Consider the following 18,514-nt stretch of genomic DNA (forward strand, 5'->3'; position numbering starts at 1 on the left):
TGGTGCAGAAATATCCAGATGTTTTTGCATCTTGGAGCATTATTTTAGAGACTTGGACTTTTAAGTAAGTTTGAGTGTTTTTTCAGTGATTTTTGCTGGTTTTTGAGTCATTATGGCCGTTTTCTGAGATGTTAACAGGTTTTGAGTCCATGTTAATGAGTTTTGAGCTGTCCAGGCTGGAGGTCAGCATGAGCAACTTTTGACTCAGAGTCGTTTTGAACAACCTGTGGATGAATACTAAAGCCATTTGATCAGTTTGGGAGTCATCTTGCTGCACATTATTTGTTAGTTTGAGTCATTATATGCACACTTTAATCAGTCTGGTTCACGTCTGACTAATATTTACAGGTTTGAACAAATTTTGAGTCTTTTTAGTGGAATTTCTGAATCATTTTGGCAAATTTTTCAGATGTTGAGAACAAGTTTGGAGTCAGTGTGGCCGATCTGAGTCATTTTAAGCAAGTTAGAAGTCATTTTTAACAACTTCACAGTAATTTTGGATGGTTTTTTTGAGTCGTTTTGAAGAACAAGCATCAAAGTAAATGACCTGTGACCGCTTCCAGACGCTACAGCTGATCGTTGCTCCACATCCTGTTCAGATAAAAAGCGGCTCTTCTTCACTGCAGCTAAATCCAGACTTTGTGTTTGGTGTCAGCGGTGGAAGGAAAGCGTCCAGACAGAGCCTCAGTTGATCCAGAAAACAGCGTGAGAACAACAACAACAACAAACACCTGAGATCACCTGGACGGGGCGTGGAGCTGATAAAGGTCACATTTCAGCAGCACATGGAGGACGGACTTTAGCTCCTCTACAGCCAAACACTGCTGCTCTGGACGACTTCCAAAGAGTTCAAGACTTTCTATAAAATACTGAAAAAAATCTAGATATTAACACAGCAAAGACCCACAACCTGAACACGATAAAAACCTAAATAGTAACACAACAAAATGCAGAAAATGGTGACGTTAACGCTCTAAAACGTGCACATCAGTGACTAACACAGTAAAAAATCTGAATATTAACAAGATAAAAACCTCATAAACCAGGTATGATGCACCAAAAGTCTAAATATCTGAATGTTAACGCAGCACATCATCAAAAACCCAGAAATTAACACCATTAAAAAGCCAAATATTAACAACAAAACATTAAAATGTCACCACATACACACAGGAAAACAAAAACCGCTTTAAGAATACACCAACCAGATACAAACGCAACAAAACTTCCAAGTTCATGATATTAACACATCAGTTTGGCATCTTTTTGTGTAATTTTTGCATCTTTTAGTGTTGTTTTGGTTATTTTGTCATTTTTGCATATTTTTGTCATTTTTTTTGTGTCATTTTAAAATCTTTTTGTAATTCTTTGCATCTTTTTGTGCATTTTTGGACCGTTTCATGCCATTTTTGGACCGTTTTGTGCCATTTTTGGACCATTTTGTGCCATTTTTCTGTCTTTTTGTGCCATTTTTTGACTGTTTTGTGCCATTTTTGGACCGTTTTGTGCCATTTTTTGACATTTATATGTCTTTTCGTGACATTTTTGGACCGTTTCGTGCCATTTTTCTGTCTTTTTGTGCCATTTTTGACTGTTTTGTGCCATTTTTCTGTCTTTTTGTGCCATTTTTGAACCGTTTTGTGCCATTTTTATGTCTTTTTGTGCCATTTTTGAACCGTTTTGTGCCATTTTTGACCGTTTTGTGCCATTTTTCTGTCTTTTTGTGCTATCTGTGTCTCTTCGTGTCGTTCTAACTCAGACATCTCCATCATTCTCTCTCCTCCTCATGACGTTCTGGTTCCTCAGAGCTGCAGATCTTTAGATTAAAAATGAACCACAGGAACTGCAGCTTGGTGTTCAGAAGTTTAAATGATTTTAAAGCTCTCAGCTCATTTAAAAACAACTCTGTGGTCGTAAAGAGAAGGTTTCAGAGTTTCCTCCCAACGATCCAAACAACTAACAAACAGGTAAAACCACTAAAGGCGCCTGTAAACCAGCGGCAGACACACCTGAGTCACCTGAGCTCAGTTTCATTCAGTCACGTTTTACCAGAACAGGTGGAGTCACAGAGAACACTCTGATCACAGACCGATCGTTTGTTTGTGATGGATCAATACACAAGAAATGAGGCTGTAATGATCAGCAAGAAAACACAAACAATCAGAAATATCAGAATGGAAACACAGCAGAAACTCGACAGGAGCAAATAAAGTGAAAATACAGGCTGAGGAGTAAAACTGGACCCACATTACTGTTGGTCAGACTCAACTAAACACCGTCAGACGCTGTGAAAACCTCCATTAACACGTCACAAACCTGGATAATAAAGAGACTACAGCCAGATATTAAAGCAAGAAAACATCCAGAATCTGGAATCTGGATATTAACACGTAAAGATGTCAAAAATGCAAGATAACAACACATCAAAACACCAAAAATATAAGCAAGTTAACATCCATAATCAGGATATTAATGCACTAAAATGTTAAAAACTTGGATATTAACATATAGAAACCTTTAAAACCAAGATATTAAAACACTAAAGCACCAAAAATATGTATCTTATTACAATAAAACATTCACAATCAGGATATTTATGCACCAAGATGTGAAAAATCTGGATATTAACACGTAGAAATGTCTTAAAAAGTGATGCTGTCCAATAATTATAATATCTGCTCTGATTTATCCTATTTATTACTATGTTATTTATTACTATTACTATATTATTAGGTGTCTGGCTCTGTTTTTAATGTTATTAATAATTTATTTCTTCAGTTTTTACACCTTTATTTACTTACTTTTAATTCATTTATTTTCTATTTTATTGCATCTATTATTTGTGTTTTTTGTCAGTTTCAAACAGATTTAACATCTGACCGTTTTCACTCATTTTAACTTCATCCTGTTGTTTAATAACCTGATGAGCTGCTGCTTTTTAACACCAATAACAACAATAACAATAATAATGGTAACAATAATAATAATCAGTGTAAATGTGTTGGAGTACAGGACAGTCAGTACTTTTTCCTCCAGAGGACAGTTTTCGGCTAAATGTGTCCAAACAGGTCCATGTTTCAGTGCCTGGTCCTCGAACTACCAACCGGCCTCCTGCCCGGAGCCTCCCCGGGCTGCTGTCGCCGCTCCCCGGCCTCACAGCTCTAGCCGCCCGGGAGGTGAAACCAGAGAAGACATTTTGAGATTCCTTGTAGTGAACCGGTCGGCTGATGCTAACATGCTAACTGCGCTGTGGGACCTGCCGCTTCACTACAGCGAGCCATCGGCTGATGCTCACATGCTAACAGTGCAGTTAACATGTTAGCATTAGCCGGCCGCTTCCCTACAACGAGTCGTCGGCTCATGCTAACAGCGGCTTCTCAATACACCGCTGGTTAGCATTAGCATGCTAACGAGACGGCACCGGTCGGCAGCGTCGGTGTCAGAGAGGCTAAAAATATCTCACCGAAACATTTTAACTCAAAGAGCCGTGGAGCGAAAATTATAAACGGCGAAAAAGAACAATGAATTTGATTTTAAAAAATATCGTTAAAATCTTCCTCAGAGCTAGCCTGTTAGCCTAGCTAGCTGTGACAATGGAATGCTGCGAGGCTAACGGTTAGCACCAGCTAGCTCCTTCCACCAACACAAAACACCAACAGGAGCCGACATGTGGATCCTCAACCGGGCAGCGACGGTTTAATCCCCGGTATTTTCTCAATGATTCACCGGGCACATAAACACACACAGCCGGGCTGTCCTCCCCCCACGGCTGACCTACCTCCTCTACTTCCCCGGTGTCCGAGCCCTGCTCCGGGGCTCCGCAGTCCGAGCTCCTCCTCGGGGCCTCCGGGGCATCAAGAACCGAGCGAAGCCTACTGGGTCAACGGAACCCCCGGAACCGGCCCAAATATTCAGAAACGTCCCGGTAAAATCCCACACGGAGCCCTGCAGCCAGCTAGCGCTCCCTGTCGCCGGCCTCTGCGTCTGGTGTCCCGGCGTCAGGACGCGACACCATCCGCTGCTCCGGGAACCAACGGGAGGACAGGAAACACGGAGAACCGGAACCACCGCTACACCGACCTGCTGACCGACACCGGAGCCGCTTCACCGGGACTCAGCCGCATCACTGCCTCGGTCGAGGAACGACGACGGGTTAGACCGGCGAGAGAGAGACAGATAGGTAGACAGACATGTATAGGTAGATAGACCGGTAGACAGACAGGTACTTGGGCTCTGATTTCTACCAGACTTCATTAAATTTTCTCCACTTTTAGGTCAACTCCCTTCCGGTTAAATCTGATTTTCTACACGTTTTGATCCAAAAGAACCAAAAATCTTTCAAAGATTATCCAGTTTTAGACTTGACTGAGTGAATTTTCAACCCTCTGGTTTATTTTAGAGCAGACTTCATGCAGGTTAAATCAGTTTTTCTCATTCCTGCCTTCTACACATGAATCTCATCTTTAATTAAACAGAACCACACTTCAATGGCAAATTCTACGGTGTTAGACTTGACTTTATGCTGGTTAAATTGGTTTTGCTGTCAAATCCACACCTTTTACATGCATATTTCATCTTTAATTAAACTGCATCAGACTTCATTCAACATTTGGTCAGTTTTTAACTTGACTCCTGTCTTTGATCAAACAGAACCAGACTTTATTGAAACTCACAGTTTTAGTTCCACTCAGATAAAATATTAACCCTCCTGTTGTCTTCATTTATGGGTACCAAAAATATTGTTTCCTTGTCTGAAAAAAATCCAAAAATTCTGCAAAAATATTCCCCAAATTTCTGAAAATTTGCAAAACCTTCAGGAAGAGAATTCCAATAATTCCTTAAAAGTTTCCCTTAAAAGTTTTATGTTAAAAAAAATTCCCCAAATTTAGCAAGAAAATTCTTGGAAATATTTTCCGAAAAATGAGTAAAAATTTTCTAAAAATCCTAAAAATATATAAAATGATTACATATCAGTAAAACTTCTAATATTTTCTTTAAATACATTCACATAAGAATCAACCAAAATCCAGCAAAATTCGCAGGATTTTGGGTGATTTTTATGTGAATGTTCTTAAGAAACATTTTTAATATTTCTGTTTTTCCACCAAAAAATGTTCAAAGATTTCCCAAAAATGTGGGGTCATTCTCGTTAAATTCTCAGAGGTTTCTCTGACAAACTCCATGTTCATTAAGTTTTTTCTTATCTAATTCTACCAGACTTTATTTACAGTTCCTTCCTACTGAGGACTCTGATCAGTTTTAATCAATAACTTGAATCTCTCTGAAGTGATAAAATATTCCATAAGAGCAGCTTTTCCTCCAGAGTTTCCACAAAGTCGCGATCGAGTCGAAACCTAGTCCAGAGTTAGCCTAGAGTCCAGAGTCAAAATCAATGAGTTGAGTCAAATCCAGAGTCTCGAGTTAAAAACAAGTCCGTGGGTTATAACTAGTCAACACATAAACAAAACAGTCAAATGTAGAAAGTCATGGGTAAAACCAAGCCCCAGAGTAAAAACCAACAAGTGAAAATCAACGAGTCAAACCTAGTCAATAAGTAAAGAACAGAGTCCAGAGTCAACGTCAACAAGTCAGCCTATCATGAGTCAAAACCAGTGAGTCATGGTTCATGAGGTAAAACCAGTGGGTCATGAGGTAAAACCGGTGGGTCATGAGGTAAAACCATTGGGTCATGAGGTAAAACCGGTGGGTCATGAGATAAAACCATTGGGTCATGAGGTAAAACCGGTGGGTCATGAGGTAAAACCATTGGGTCATGAGGTAAAACCATTGGGTCATGAGGTAAAACCATTGGGTCATGAGGTAAAACCGGTGGGTCATGAGGTAAAACCATTGGGTCATGAGGTAAAACCATTGGGTCATGAGGTAAAACCATTGGGTCATGAGGTAAAACCGGTGGGTCATGAGGTAAAACCATTGGGTCATGAGGTAAAACCGGTGGGTCATGAGATAAAACCGGTGGGTCATGAGGTAAAACCGGTGGGTCATGAGGTAAAACCATTGGGTCATGAGGTAAAACCATTGGGTCATGAGATAAAACCATTGGGTCATGAGGTAAAACCATTGGGTCATGAGGTAAAACCATTGGGTCATGAGATAAAACCGGTGGGTCATGAGGTAAAACCATTGGGTCATGAGGTAAAACCATTGGGTCATGAGGTAAAACCGGTGGGTCATGAGGTAAAACCAGTGAGTCATGAGGTAAAACCAGTGAGTCATGAGGTAAAACCAGTGAGTCATGAGGTAAAGCCAGTGAGTCATGAGGTAAAACAATTGAGTCTTGAGGTAAAACCAGTGGGTCATGAGTTAAAACCAGTGGGTCAACAGGTCATGACTAGAATCAGACGTGTGGTTGGTGAACAGAGAGGACAGGAAGCAGCTCTTCATACATACAGCATCTTTATTGAATGAAGCAAAATAATGAAGAGAAGTTCAATTCCCTATTATGAAAATAAATAAATCATTTTCTTTGTCTCACAGAAGCCGTCGCTTCTCTTCCGGAGAATCTCGTTTCCCGCCGGCAGACTTTGTCCGGCTGCTCGCAGAACACGGAAAACAGGAAAAACGTGAGACGCGGGATCCGTTTTGGCACCAGGTGAGCGCCGGCCGAGGGGTCGAATCGATCAGAGGCCGTTTGGTTTCCAGTCGGGGGCGCCAAACGGAGCGCACCGTTTAATTCCCCACACACCCTTTCAAAATAAAAGACAATAAAACCTTCTTGGGGAGCATCGCCACGGTGACTAATTAGAGACTCTCCTTAACGAACACACCTGCACCCAGCTAGCCCCGCCCCCATCCACTTACAACGGGGAGCGCTAATGATGCTAACGAGCCATTTTAGCAAAAGAGGCATTTTTCCTGCAACTTTTTGGGGGGCAAAGAAGAAAAAGAAGACGACGACGAACAGGAAGTGGTCCTGCGTCAGGAGGGAGTGATGAAGATGAAGAAGGTGAAGTAAAACAGGAGGTCTCACTCTGTGCTTGAAGTCTGAACCGTTTGCTCTGGAATAACAGCTGGAGGGAGTGTGTGTGTGTATCTGACTTTGTGTGTTTGAAATCTTAATGATCATGTTGTGGGGACAACGTTGTGTCTACAGGGGACCTCTTGTGGCACGGGGAATAAAAACCAGGTCCCCATAAAGGACACCTCTTAAAATGAATACCAGAGCTACTGTAAAGGTATCTATGGGGTTTTTAGAGGAGGTCCCCACAAGTGATGATGAAGAAGTCGGTCCCCATCTCATAGAGAGACGATTTTGTGTGTGCGCATTTGTAGTCATGACATTGTTGGGCCACCTTTTAAAATGAACACAGGAGCTATTCTAAAGGGTTCCCATGGGGTTCTTGGAGGTGATCGCCACAGGTGATGGAAAAGTCGGTCCCCATCTCACATAGAGACGAGTTTGTGTGTGTTAGCAATAAAGTTTCAGGCTCAGCTCCACCAGAAAAAAAAAAAAAAAAAAAAAACTCATTTTTTAACCATGTTGCCTCAAACACGGATTTGTTGCCATTTGTTTCTCAGACACTTGGCGACTTCTCTGGCAACTCTTGACGACATCGAAGTGTCAATCGTTTCTTGTTTTTGGCTCAAATGTTTTTTTTTTTGTTTTTTTTTTTACAAACTTCCTGTCTACGTACGTTTAACCTTTCATCAACAGACTCCTGTCAAAATTCTCAGTTTTAAAACCAGATTTTGTAATCTGATTACTTCCTAGCAGAGAAAATATTCTCCCAAACATTCAGTTTTCAGCAGCTCTGTCCAATATCACCCACAGTAATCTGATTACTTCCAAGTAGACCAGAAGAGTATTTGCTCTGCTTGGAAGTAATCTGATTACTTCCTGGGACTGTTTTTTGTTGATTCAGGACCAGATTTTACTCTGGTGAAGTTCTGGATCATGAACACCAGATTTCATTCAAAATGCTGCCCTTTTTGCCGTCTTCGGTTCTGGCTGCTCGTGCAAAAATAAAACAAAAAACATTTTTAATTAACTAATGAATCAAACGAAACACATGAAGCTGTTTGTAGAAAACTCTACGGATGATCTAGACTCTTTCTGGTTAAAAAAAAAACAACAAAAAAACTAAAACATTAAAAGGGATTTGATCAAACAGTACCAGACTTCAGTTGAAATGTCATCAATTTAAGACCATATTTTAATCGGTTGTGTTTTCTATTTTAGGAAACACTAACTCAAGCAAACGCAACCAGACTTTATTCAGAATTTTGCTGATTTTACTTAGAGTGAGTTCTTGTGTTCTAATCAGTCACAGGGAAAGTCAAACGTCTCTGATGATCGATGGTTTTCAGACTCGGCTCCGTCTAACAGACAAAACCTCAAATCAGAGAGAAAGTAGAACATGGTGGAAACTCAGATTTATCTTTGGTGGAGTTGAGCCTGAAGCTGCTGGACGACCGAACGCAGTACTGGAGCTCCAACTACAGCCCGGTTTATTATGATATTATATTATTTAAACAGGGTATTACTATATTTTTGTACTGTTGTTGTCGTTAGAAGCAGCTGAATCTGTAATAAAATCATTCAGACTAGAATCAGACGGTTTCTTCATGGAGTGCTGAACTTCTGCAGTACTGTGTGTACTGTGTTGTGTGTGTATGTCCAGGTGAGACAGGTGAGACAGGTCTGTCCAGGTGTTGCAGGTCTACTGCTGGTCTTTGAAGGCGTCCAGATCAAAGGCGGTGTCCAGGAAGCGCCGCAGCTCCATCAGGTGAGTGTTCTTGTTCCCCGTCGCCGGAGCCGCCGCAGGTTCTCTGCCAGCGTACCTGTGGAGAGGAAGGGGAGGAGTCAGAGTCAGAGGATGCCGTGGTGACGTCGCCGTAGTACCTGAGGGACGCGGAGACGGTTACCAGACAGGCTTGGCTCTCTGGATGGTGGTCCTGATGCGAGGCTTCACGTAGTCGTAGTAACCCTGGTTCTTGTGCTCCTCCTGGCACCACACCAAGTCAGCGTTGGCGAAACGCTCCGACTCGAACTTCACCTGGTCGAACGGGAACGGAGACAGCTGCCGGACACGAAGAGACACGGAGAGACACAAAGACACGAGACCAGGTTACTGATGGGGGACGAGTCCACAACTTATGACCAGTGAAAGTCAACCTATGATGAGTCAAAAATCAATGAGTCACGAGTTCAAACCAGCGAGTCACCAAGTCAGGACAAGAGGAAATAGTCAAAATCAATGAATCAACAAGTCACAAGTCAAACCCAGAGTCGAGAGTCAGAAATGAGTCCACGGGTTATGACTAGTAAGTTAACATGTAAAAAACAGTCAAATCTAGAAAGTCATGAGTCAAAACCAGATTCCAGAGTAAAAACCAACAAGTCAGTGAGTCACGAGTCAAAACCAGAAGGTAGAGTCATGGCCGAGTCAAAACCGAGTCAACTAGTAACGAGGTGAGTCCAGAGTCAACGTCAGCAAGTCAATAAGTCAACCTATCATGAATCAAAAATCAGTGAGTCAACAAGTGGCGAGTCAAACCCAGAGTCTGGAGTTAAAAACGAGTCAACAAGTTATGACCAGTAAGTCAACGTGTGAAAAACACAGTTCAGTCAAAACCAGGAAGTCACGAGTCAAAAGCAGAGTGCCGAGTCAAAACCAACACCTACAGAGTCATGACCAATAACTCTAAATTGGCGAGTCACATGTCAACATCAAAGAGTCACAAGTCAAAACTGATTCAAGACAGTCAAGACCAACGAGTCAGAACCAGTAAAAACCGAAGAGTCCCGAGTCAAAACAGAAGCACCAGCTTCACTCTGTTCTACAGACTGCTGATGGTTGTGTACCTGCTCTATGCGAGCGATGGCCACCGTGTCCTCCAGGCCTCGGTTCTTCCTCTCTTTGGTCAGCTCATAATAAACCTTCCCGGTGCAGAAGATCAACCTGCGGACCTCCTCTGGACGCTGAGCTGCTGGACCTGCTTCTGGGATCAGCCTCTGGAAGTGAGTTCCTGGAGAACACGGAGAACATCATGAAGACGCTGTAGAAGCTGTTCTCCACAGACTGAACACCAACAGCAGGTTCTTACCAGGAAGCATCTCGTCGAAGCTGGACCGAGCTTCTGGGTGACGCAGCAGAGATTTAGGAGTGAAGACGATCAGCTGCGGAGAACAAGTTCAACGTTAGATCAAGACTTCCTGCTGAGAGAACCACACTTATGTTCTGGTAGATTAATAGAAGGTCTACACGACATTCTCATGATGGTCGTTACCGGCTTCCTGAAGGGCAGCAGGATCTGCCTTCTGAGAACGTGGAAGTAGTTTCCAGGAGAAGAACAGTTCACCACAATCCAGTTACAGTCGTACAGCTGACGCACAGCGAAGTCCTCGGAGATGTTCTGTAGGAGAACCAGCGTTAGAACTCCGAACAGGAGAACCAACGTTAGAACTCCGAACAGGAGAACCAGCGTTAGAACTCCGAACAGGAGAACCAGCGTTAGAACTCCGAACAGGAGAACCAGCGTTAGAACTCCGAACAGGAGAACCAGCGTTAGAACTCCGAACAGGAGAACCAGCGTTAGAACTCCGAACAGGAGAACCAGCGTTAGAACTCCGAACAGGAGAACCAACGTTAGAACTCCGAACAGGAGAACCAGCGTTAGAACTCCGAACAGGAGAACCAGCGTTAGAACTCCGAACAGGAGAACCAACGTTAGAACTCCAAACAGGAGAACCAACGTTAGAACTCCAAACAGGAGAACCAACGTTAGAACTCCAAACAGGAGAACCAACGTTAGAACTCCAAACAGGAGAACCAACGTTAGAACTCTGAGCTCCTCTTACCGGCATCACATCTGGGTCATCGTTGCACATCTGGAGGAACCTCTCTGGACGGGCCGAAGAATGTTCTGGACCCTGAAAACAGACTCAGATTCAGTAATCTGATTACTTCCTAGTGGAGCAATACTCTCCTAAACATTCAGTTTACAGCAGCTGTCAGAGATCACCCACAGTAATCTGATTACCTCCTACTGGACCAGCAGAGTATTTGCTCTATTGGCAAGTAATCTGATTACCTCCTGGTAAAGTAAATACTCTTCTAAACATCTGGTTTACAACAGTTCTGTCAGATATCAGACAGCAATCAAATTACTTCCAAGTAAAGCAAATACTCTACTCGGAAGTAATCAGATTACTTGTTAGTGGACCAGCAGAGTGCTTGGTCCAACTGAGTGAGTAAACTTGGACCTTTTCAAGTAACTTTGGCCATTTTTGAAGTAACTTACATTTTTTAAGTAATCTTGATCAGGTTTCAGGTGATCTCAGTCACCTATTGAGTCATTTTGGACTACTTTTATTTAATCTTGGAAAGTTTTAAACTCTTTTTGGCCATTCTTTTTTAGTTCTTTGGATGCGTGTCTAGCCGTCTGAACCATTTCCAGTTATTCCAGACGAGTCTCCAGTCGTCCAGGACTCTCTGGTCGTCCTCACCATCCCCTCCATGCCGTGCGGCAGCAGCAGCACGATCCCGTTCTGTCGGACCCACTTGGCCTGACCCGGACAGATGAACTGGTCGATGATGCACTGAGCCGTGTTGTGGAAGTCTCCAAACTGAGCCTCCCACAGGATCAGAGCATTCGGACTCGCCATCGCAAAACCCAACTCGAAGCCTGGAGACCAAAGAGAGAGAAAGTTCAGGACAAACGGCTTCGTCATCGATTCAAATCCAACAAGTCTCATCAAAGTTTCCTCCCAAACCCCTCAGAGTCAGCTGGTTTTAATGTTCACTCACTTTAGGACGTTTACTAAAGCCGTGCAGAGTTTTACCCTCATACTGTGAATATGAGAGTAAATGACAAAAAAAACACAATATCACGTAAAATGAACAAAACAGGACACAAAATGAAACTTAAAACACACAAAACAACCAGAAAAAAAACAAAATGACACAAAATAACCTGAATGACACAAAAAATGACAAAAAAATAACAAAAATGAGACACAAACAAAATGAGACTCAAAATAAACAAAATGAGACTCAAAATAAACAAAATGAGACTCAAAACACCCAAAATGAGACATAAAATGACCAAAATTTGACACAAATGAGACCAAATAACCTAAATGAGACACAAAATGACTATAATGAGACAAAAGACACAAAATGATCACAAAGAAAATGTTCTGTATCTGAAAATGGATACTTTATTAATCCCGAGGGAAATATTCACAGCATGAAGGTTAAACTTTCTATGGCTTCACTAAATCTACTAAAGTTTGTGTAGATGAAGAAGCAGCTGGTTCTGAACAGGTTCTTGCTGGACTCACCCAGGACTCCGTACTCGGACAGCGAGCTGTTGCAGACGGTGTAGGGCGCCTGGTCCGGAGCCAGGTGGTTCATGGGGATGCAGATCCTCTTGTCCACGTTCTGGTCGTGGAGGACGTGGTGCCGGTGGCTGAGGAGACAAACGGCAGCTTTACTTCCTGTTCTAGACCCAGCCTTCCTGCAGACATCAGGTTCTAGTTCTACCTGAAGGTTCCTCTCTCCACGTCTTGACCCGACAGTCTGATGTGGATTCCTTCCTTCAGCAGCGAGCCGAAGGCCATGTACTCTCCCAGAGCCCAGTCCACGGTCCGGTTCTTGATCATCTCGCCCCGGCCCTTCAGGATCCGACTCAGACCTGATTCAACAACAGAGGGTCAGTGAAGGCAGCACCAGAGACTCTATCTGGGTCTAAATGGACCTAATGTTCTGCTCAGACCTCCGTGGATGGTGAAGTCCTCCACTGGGACTGAGGAGGCGACCCCTCCGATGTGGTTCAGGTTCTCTTCGGTCAGGCCGGTGGACGGGCAGCTCATGGACTTGGGTTGTCCGTCCAGAGTGAAAAAACCTGAAGACAACAACAGTTAGTCAGCAACAGACCAGAACCTTCAGACTGCCTCCTGTGATTCTGTAAACCTTCTGGATCTGAAGGTTTTCTGCTCTTCATTCGGTCAAAACTGATTCTGAAAGTTTCACATCTCAGGATCAAACAGAAAACTCGATTATCATGTTTACTTCTCTGATTTAACCGTTTGTCACATCAAAAACCACAGAACATTATTTAAATCCCACATCATGATCACACTATGACAGAGGAACAAAGAAGGGATCGAGGAGAAAAGAGAGAGAAAAGGAAGAGATGAATGAAAAGCTGAACTTCACTGAGTTCATCTCAGAGTTTTTCTACAGAAGACATCAGCTGGTTCGCTGCAGATAGGAGATGTGTTTGTGAATGTTCAGGTGGACCAGCTGATGGAGCAGGCTCCTCTCACCGGGCCATGGAGAGTCCAGCCAGTGCTTGATGTGGAGGATCTTCTCGTCTTTAGAGCGAGCGTACGCCTCCTCACAGATCTTATCGTATTTGGCGATCTCCTCCTGCAGACAGAACGGAAACGGTTTGTCTGAAAAGTGACTAATGGACTTCATTGAACTGTAAAATGTAACAGCGTGTTCCTCCAGGTGAGTCGTCCTCCAGGTGTCTTAACCTCGTACTCCTGTCGGCTCACTGCTCCCTCTGCGATCAGCTTCTCGGCGTATTTCAGCAGAACGGGCTTCTGCTTCTTGATCTGTTTGTACATCAGCGGCTGAGTGAACATCGGCTCGTCCATCTCGTTGTGACCCATCCGGCGGTAGCACACCTGCACACAGGTAAACATTAATGTGGTGTTTGTAGGCCGACAGATTTAAATCATTTCAGCAGATTATTCTCAGCATGTATGAAGGGTTTAGAAGCACAGTGGTCTGACCCACTTTCTGTAGTTCTGGAGTAAAATGGATTCAAAGGTTAGTGTTTTCCAGAAAGGTCTGATATTCCACTGTAAGCTATATTTGGGTTGTGGATTAAACATTTAGTTATGATGTTGCTGTTGTTGGTGTAGCTGAACACTGACCAGGTCGACCACCACGTCCTTGTGGAACGTGGCCCTCCACTCGGCGGCCACCTTGCAGACGTAGATGACGGCCTCGGGGTCGTCAGCGTTGACGTGGAAGATGGGAGCGTTGACGACTCGAGCCACGTCTGTCGGGTACGGAGACGAGCGGGCCATGCGAGGGTCGGTGGTGAAGCCGATCTGAGGACGGACAGGGACAGCTCAGTCTCGGTTCGGGTTCAGGTGTGACAGCTTTACCCGTCTGTGTAGTTACCTGGTTGTTGACGACGACATGCACGGTGCCGTGCGTGGTGTAGGACGGCAGGTCGGACAGATGAAAGGTCTCATAGACGATGCCTTGACCGGCAAACGCTGCGTCTCCATGGAGCAGGATGGACATCACCTGGACACACAGGGAGAGATCAGACTGACACACCTCACAGTAAACACCGGCTACAACCAGCTACACCCCAACAACCGGCTACACCCCCCAACAAACGCCTACACCCCAACAACCAACTACACCCCAACAACCGGCTACACCCCAACAACCGGCTACACCCCCCAACAAACGCCTACACCCCAACAACCAACTACACCCCAACAACCAACTACACCCCAACAAACGCCTACACCCCAACAACCAGCTACACCCCAACAACCAACTACACCCCAACAACCGGCTACACCCCCCAACAAACGCCTACAACCCAACAAACGCTACAACCCAACCCAACAACCGCCTACACCCCAACAACCGCCTACACCCCAACAACCGCCTACAACCCAACAACTGGCTCCAACCACCACTAATTTAATTTTATAAACTGAGTCGGTCTGTGTAGTGGCCTACGAGCTGGTTGATAACGGTACTTCTGAGTTGTACTCTAAAGCAGTACTTTTACTGCGAGCCCCACCCTGTTCCCGTCGTTGTCTCCGCAGTAGAACTGGTCGGCCTTTGTCTTGCCTTGGACCACCGGGTCCACGGCCTCCAGGTGGGACGGGTTGGCCACCAGAGACAGGGTGATGTTCCGGTCGGTGACTCTGTTGATCCGACGGTGGTACATCCCCAGGTGGTACTTCACGTCTCCAGAACCCTGAGAACACAAACAGTTCATCATTTATCTTTAAAGAACATCAGGATTTATTTATTTATTCCTGGTAGGCAGTGAAAATACCTCATCTGCTGCTTCCAGTTTGGAGTCAAACTGGCAGAAGATCTGCTCCAGCTCTTTACGGATCACGTTGGCCAGAACGTTCAGTCGACCCCTGAAGGAAATACGAAACAGTTTGTTTAAACCAACGTGGACCAGATTAAATATACAGATTGATATTTTTGAACATTAATATCCAGATTATTGATATATTAGAACATTAATATCAAGATTATTGATATATTAGAACATTAACCCTTTAAGCTTCAGTGTACCGCCGGCGGTACACCTACTAATTTGCATAGGAATTTCAAGAATGTCCGACGGCCGCAAACGCGCTTATACAAACACTATACACCGATGGAAAGCTTAGATTCTCATGAATCCGCCGGTATAAACCACTTTCAGATGCGATTACCACAGCGGGTGAGAAAAACACATTTGTCCGACAAAAACAAATATTCATCCATCCGTTCTCTATACACGGCTTCAACGCACACAGCGCGACTCACATTTCCGGGTTCATTATTACACACAAAAAAAAAGATTCCACAAAAAACGGCCATAATCCAACCTTTTACATCCAGATGACACAAGCCAGTAAACTATTTTGTCCAAAACATGTCTTGAAGTCGGTATAAAATCCCCGAATCGGTCCTTTTCAAGGAAATGCACCTGGCGATGCCCGTCCAATATTCCCCGTATTTTTCGTAATTTTTTTTATTTAAAAATAGAATATTAGCGATTTTTTGTACTGAAAACGGCTGGAATTGACTGAAGCTTAAAGGGTTAATATCTAGATTACTGATATATTAGAACATTAATATCCAGGTTATTGATACTTTACAACATTAATATCCACGCTACTTTTGTCTGCTGTGTCCAGTAAGTGCTACCTGTGTCCAGGTGAGTGCTACCTGTGGGGCATGCCCATGATGACGTTCTCCACTCCGTTCTCTGAGGATTTATCGATGATGGTCTTCAGGGCAGGAATCAGAGACTCACATCCCTCCAGACCGAAGCGTTTCTCTGCGGACCACTTCTTCTGCAGGAACTCCTCGAACCTGGACACGAGTGAAGAGTTTTACTTCCTGTTCTGACAGAGCGCTGCAGGGCGACAGGTGTTCTGGTTACCTGGTGGATCGGACCATCCGGGCCAGCAGAGTCCTCTTCTCCTCCAGAGTGAACTGCATCACACCCGGAGTCTCGAACTTCTGCCTGATCCACTGGCACTGCTCAAGGTCGTTGATGAACATGAACTCCACCCCGATGTGCTGACAGTACGCCATCTGGAGGACAGACAGAGCAGCTGCAGCTACAACACAACAACATTTCATTCTGAGTCCTGATGCTGACCAGGAATAAAAACACCAACTAATGTCTCCTCAGCCTTCTTCTACATTCTCAGTCATCCAGGTCCTGGTAGTGGTAGGAGCTTCAGGAGAAACTAGCTGGAGGTTTTCCTGAACCTCCAGCTGGCGTCTCCTTTCTGTCATGTTTTGTCTCATTTTTGTCAATACGTGTCTTATTTTCTTATCCATTTGTCTTTTTGTGTCCTTTTTTTGGGTCATTTTTTGGTCTCCTTACTGTTATTTTTTTACATTTTGAATCTCGTTTTTGTCATTTAGGGTCTTGTTTTCTCTAGTATTTCTCATTTTGTGTCTCTTTTTTGTTGTTTTGTGTCTCATTTTGGACATTTAATGTGTCTTAGGGACAGTTTCATCTCTTTAGGTTCACTTAGTGTCCGTTTTTGTTGTCATTTTGTGTCTCTTTGTGGTGGTTTTGCCTCCACATACTGTAGATATAACCGTGTCATCTTGTGGTGTTTATCTACTTCCTGTTTGTTATCTGGTCTCCATGGATACCGCCTCCAGCATCAGTGTCTCACCTCCAGGCGGCGAATGATCTCCTTCAGAGGCAGAACGCTCTCAGAGCCTCCGATGAAGGTGGTGGTGGGCAGGCGGAACACCTTGTCCAGGTCCGACTCGTCCAGACCGTAGAAGCCTACAGTTCCCACGATGCACCGCGGCACAGGATTGGGGGGGGGGGGGGGGGGGGGGACAAAGAGGAGAAACAAAGAGGAGGGAAGGAGGTGAGGAGAGGAGGAGGTGGTAGGAGGAGACCAGACAGACAGAAGACCAACCAGAACATTTAGAGATGGAGCAGAAACATGGAATCAGTCAACATGCAGGAAGAAGACAAGGAAGAGGATGAAGAGAAGGAGGAGTTGGAGGAGGAGGGGAGGGAAGAGGAGGAGGAAAAAGAGGAGGAGGATGAAAAGGAGGGGAGGGAAGAGGAGGAGAAAAAGAGGAGGAGGAAGAGAAGGAGGATGAGGATGAAGAGGAGGAGGAAAAAGAGTAGGAGGAGTGGAGGGAAGAGGAGGAGGAAAAGAGGAGGAGGAGGGGAGGGAAGAGGAGGAGGAAAAGAGGAGGAGGAGGGGAGGGAAGAGGAGGAGGAAAAAGAGGAGGAGGAAGAGAAGGAGGAAGAAGATGAAGAGGAGGATGAAGAGAAGGAGGACGAAAAGGAGGAGGAGTAGGAGGATGAAGAGGAGGAGGGTCAGAACAAATCAAATCAAACAGGAGAACTTGTTAGTTTCAGTTCATTCACATTAAATCAAACCAAGCTGATGAAGATAAAACCTGAACGTTCTAAATGTTCTCAGGAGGAAGTGGAGACCATCAGACAGGAAGTTAAAGGATCTCACAGGAAGTCAACACATTTATGAGTCCTTCAGAATAAAATCAACCAAAGAGTGAATCTGAACAAAGTTCCTCCTAAACCTCCTCAGATCATCTGGTTCTTTATCTACAGGAAGTTTGGTGGTTTTACGTCTTTCAACGTCCCAGTTTGGTGGTTTTTCATCCTTTTGGGTTGTTTCTTGTCACATTAACTCATAACATAATATCATAAAGTACAGGTAAAAGCCAGAAAATTAGAATATTTTCATAAACTTGATTTATTTCCGTAATTGCGAACAAAAGGTATAACTTTTACATTATATGTAATCATTGCACGCAGACTGATGCACTTCAAATGTTTATTTATTTAATTTTGATGATCATAGGTGGCAACAAATGAAAATCCGACATTCCGTGGGTCAGAAAATTAGAATATTGTGAAATGGGTCAAGTTTGAAGACACCTGGTGCCACCCACTAACCAGCTGATTAACTCAAAACACCTGCAAAGGGCTTTAAATGGTCTCTCAGTCCAGTTCTGAAGCTTACACAAACATGGGGAAGACTTCAGATTTGACAGCTGTCCAAAAGGCAACCATTGACACATTGCACAAGGAGGGCAAGACTCAAAAGGTTATTGCTGAAAAGGTTGGCTGTTCTCAAAGCTCTGTGTCCAAACACATTAATGGAGAGGCAAAGGGTAGGAAAAACTGTGGTAGGAAAAAGTGTACAAGCGACAGGGATCACCGCGCCCTGGTGAAGATTGTGGAAAAAAAACCCATTCAAAAATGT

At 44.0% G+C, this 18,514-nt stretch overlaps 1 protein-coding gene, 1 long non-coding RNA gene and 1 pseudogene across 11 annotated transcripts in view; 1 reads left to right on the forward strand and 2 right to left on the reverse strand.

Moving 5' to 3' along the window:
• Nucleotides 1-4,224, reverse strand: part of LOC110963341 (zinc finger MIZ domain-containing protein 2-like) — a 23,506-nt pseudogene extending 19,282 nt beyond the window's left edge.
• An 882-nt stretch (nt 4,225-5,106) lies between these two features.
• On the forward strand, nt 5,107-6,405 carry LOC127534716 (uncharacterized). Of its 8 annotated transcripts, XR_007943079.1 has the most exons (4): nt 5,107-5,925; nt 5,989-6,009; nt 6,073-6,198; nt 6,241-6,405. It is a non-coding gene; the product is annotated as an uncharacterized LOC127534716 (long non-coding RNA). The 8 variants fall into 8 exon arrangements; XR_007943074.1 differs by having other exon boundaries at nt 5,107-6,072; nt 6,115-6,198; XR_007943073.1 differs by having other exon boundaries at nt 5,107-6,009.
• The window catches only part of ogdha (oxoglutarate dehydrogenase a), a 42,105-nt gene continuing 29,991 nt past the window's right edge, over nt 6,401-18,514 (reverse strand). For all 3 annotated transcript variants that reach the window (XM_022211665.2, XM_022211666.2, XM_051950585.1), the window contains 19 exons: nt 16,934-17,049; nt 16,180-16,334; nt 15,963-16,109; nt 15,070-15,160; nt 14,809-14,988; nt 14,166-14,294; nt 13,913-14,092; nt 13,508-13,660; nt 13,295-13,397; nt 12,742-12,870; nt 12,510-12,660; nt 12,308-12,435; nt 11,471-11,649; nt 10,823-10,894; nt 10,252-10,377; nt 10,069-10,141; nt 9,827-9,990; nt 8,887-9,041; nt 6,401-8,802 (listed from right to left, as the gene is read on the reverse strand). In XM_022211665.2, the coding sequence (XP_022067357.1) occupies nt 8,682-8,802; nt 8,887-9,041; nt 9,827-9,990; nt 10,069-10,141; nt 10,252-10,377; nt 10,823-10,894; nt 11,471-11,649; nt 12,308-12,435; nt 12,510-12,660; nt 12,742-12,870; nt 13,295-13,397; nt 13,508-13,660; nt 13,913-14,092; nt 14,166-14,294; nt 14,809-14,988; nt 15,070-15,160; nt 15,963-16,109; nt 16,180-16,334; nt 16,934-17,049 (2,552 nt within the window). In that variant the 3' untranslated portion in view covers nt 6,401-8,681. The remainder of the gene's footprint in view (nt 8,803-8,886; nt 9,042-9,826; nt 9,991-10,068; nt 10,142-10,251; nt 10,378-10,822; nt 10,895-11,470; nt 11,650-12,307; nt 12,436-12,509; nt 12,661-12,741; nt 12,871-13,294; nt 13,398-13,507; nt 13,661-13,912; nt 14,093-14,165; nt 14,295-14,808; nt 14,989-15,069; nt 15,161-15,962; nt 16,110-16,179; nt 16,335-16,933; nt 17,050-18,514) is intronic.

This window comes from Acanthochromis polyacanthus, chromosome 7 (genome assembly GCF_021347895.1).
Source record: "Acanthochromis polyacanthus isolate Apoly-LR-REF ecotype Palm Island chromosome 7, KAUST_Apoly_ChrSc, whole genome shotgun sequence".
NCBI lineage: Eukaryota > Metazoa > Chordata > Actinopteri > Pomacentridae > Acanthochromis > Acanthochromis polyacanthus.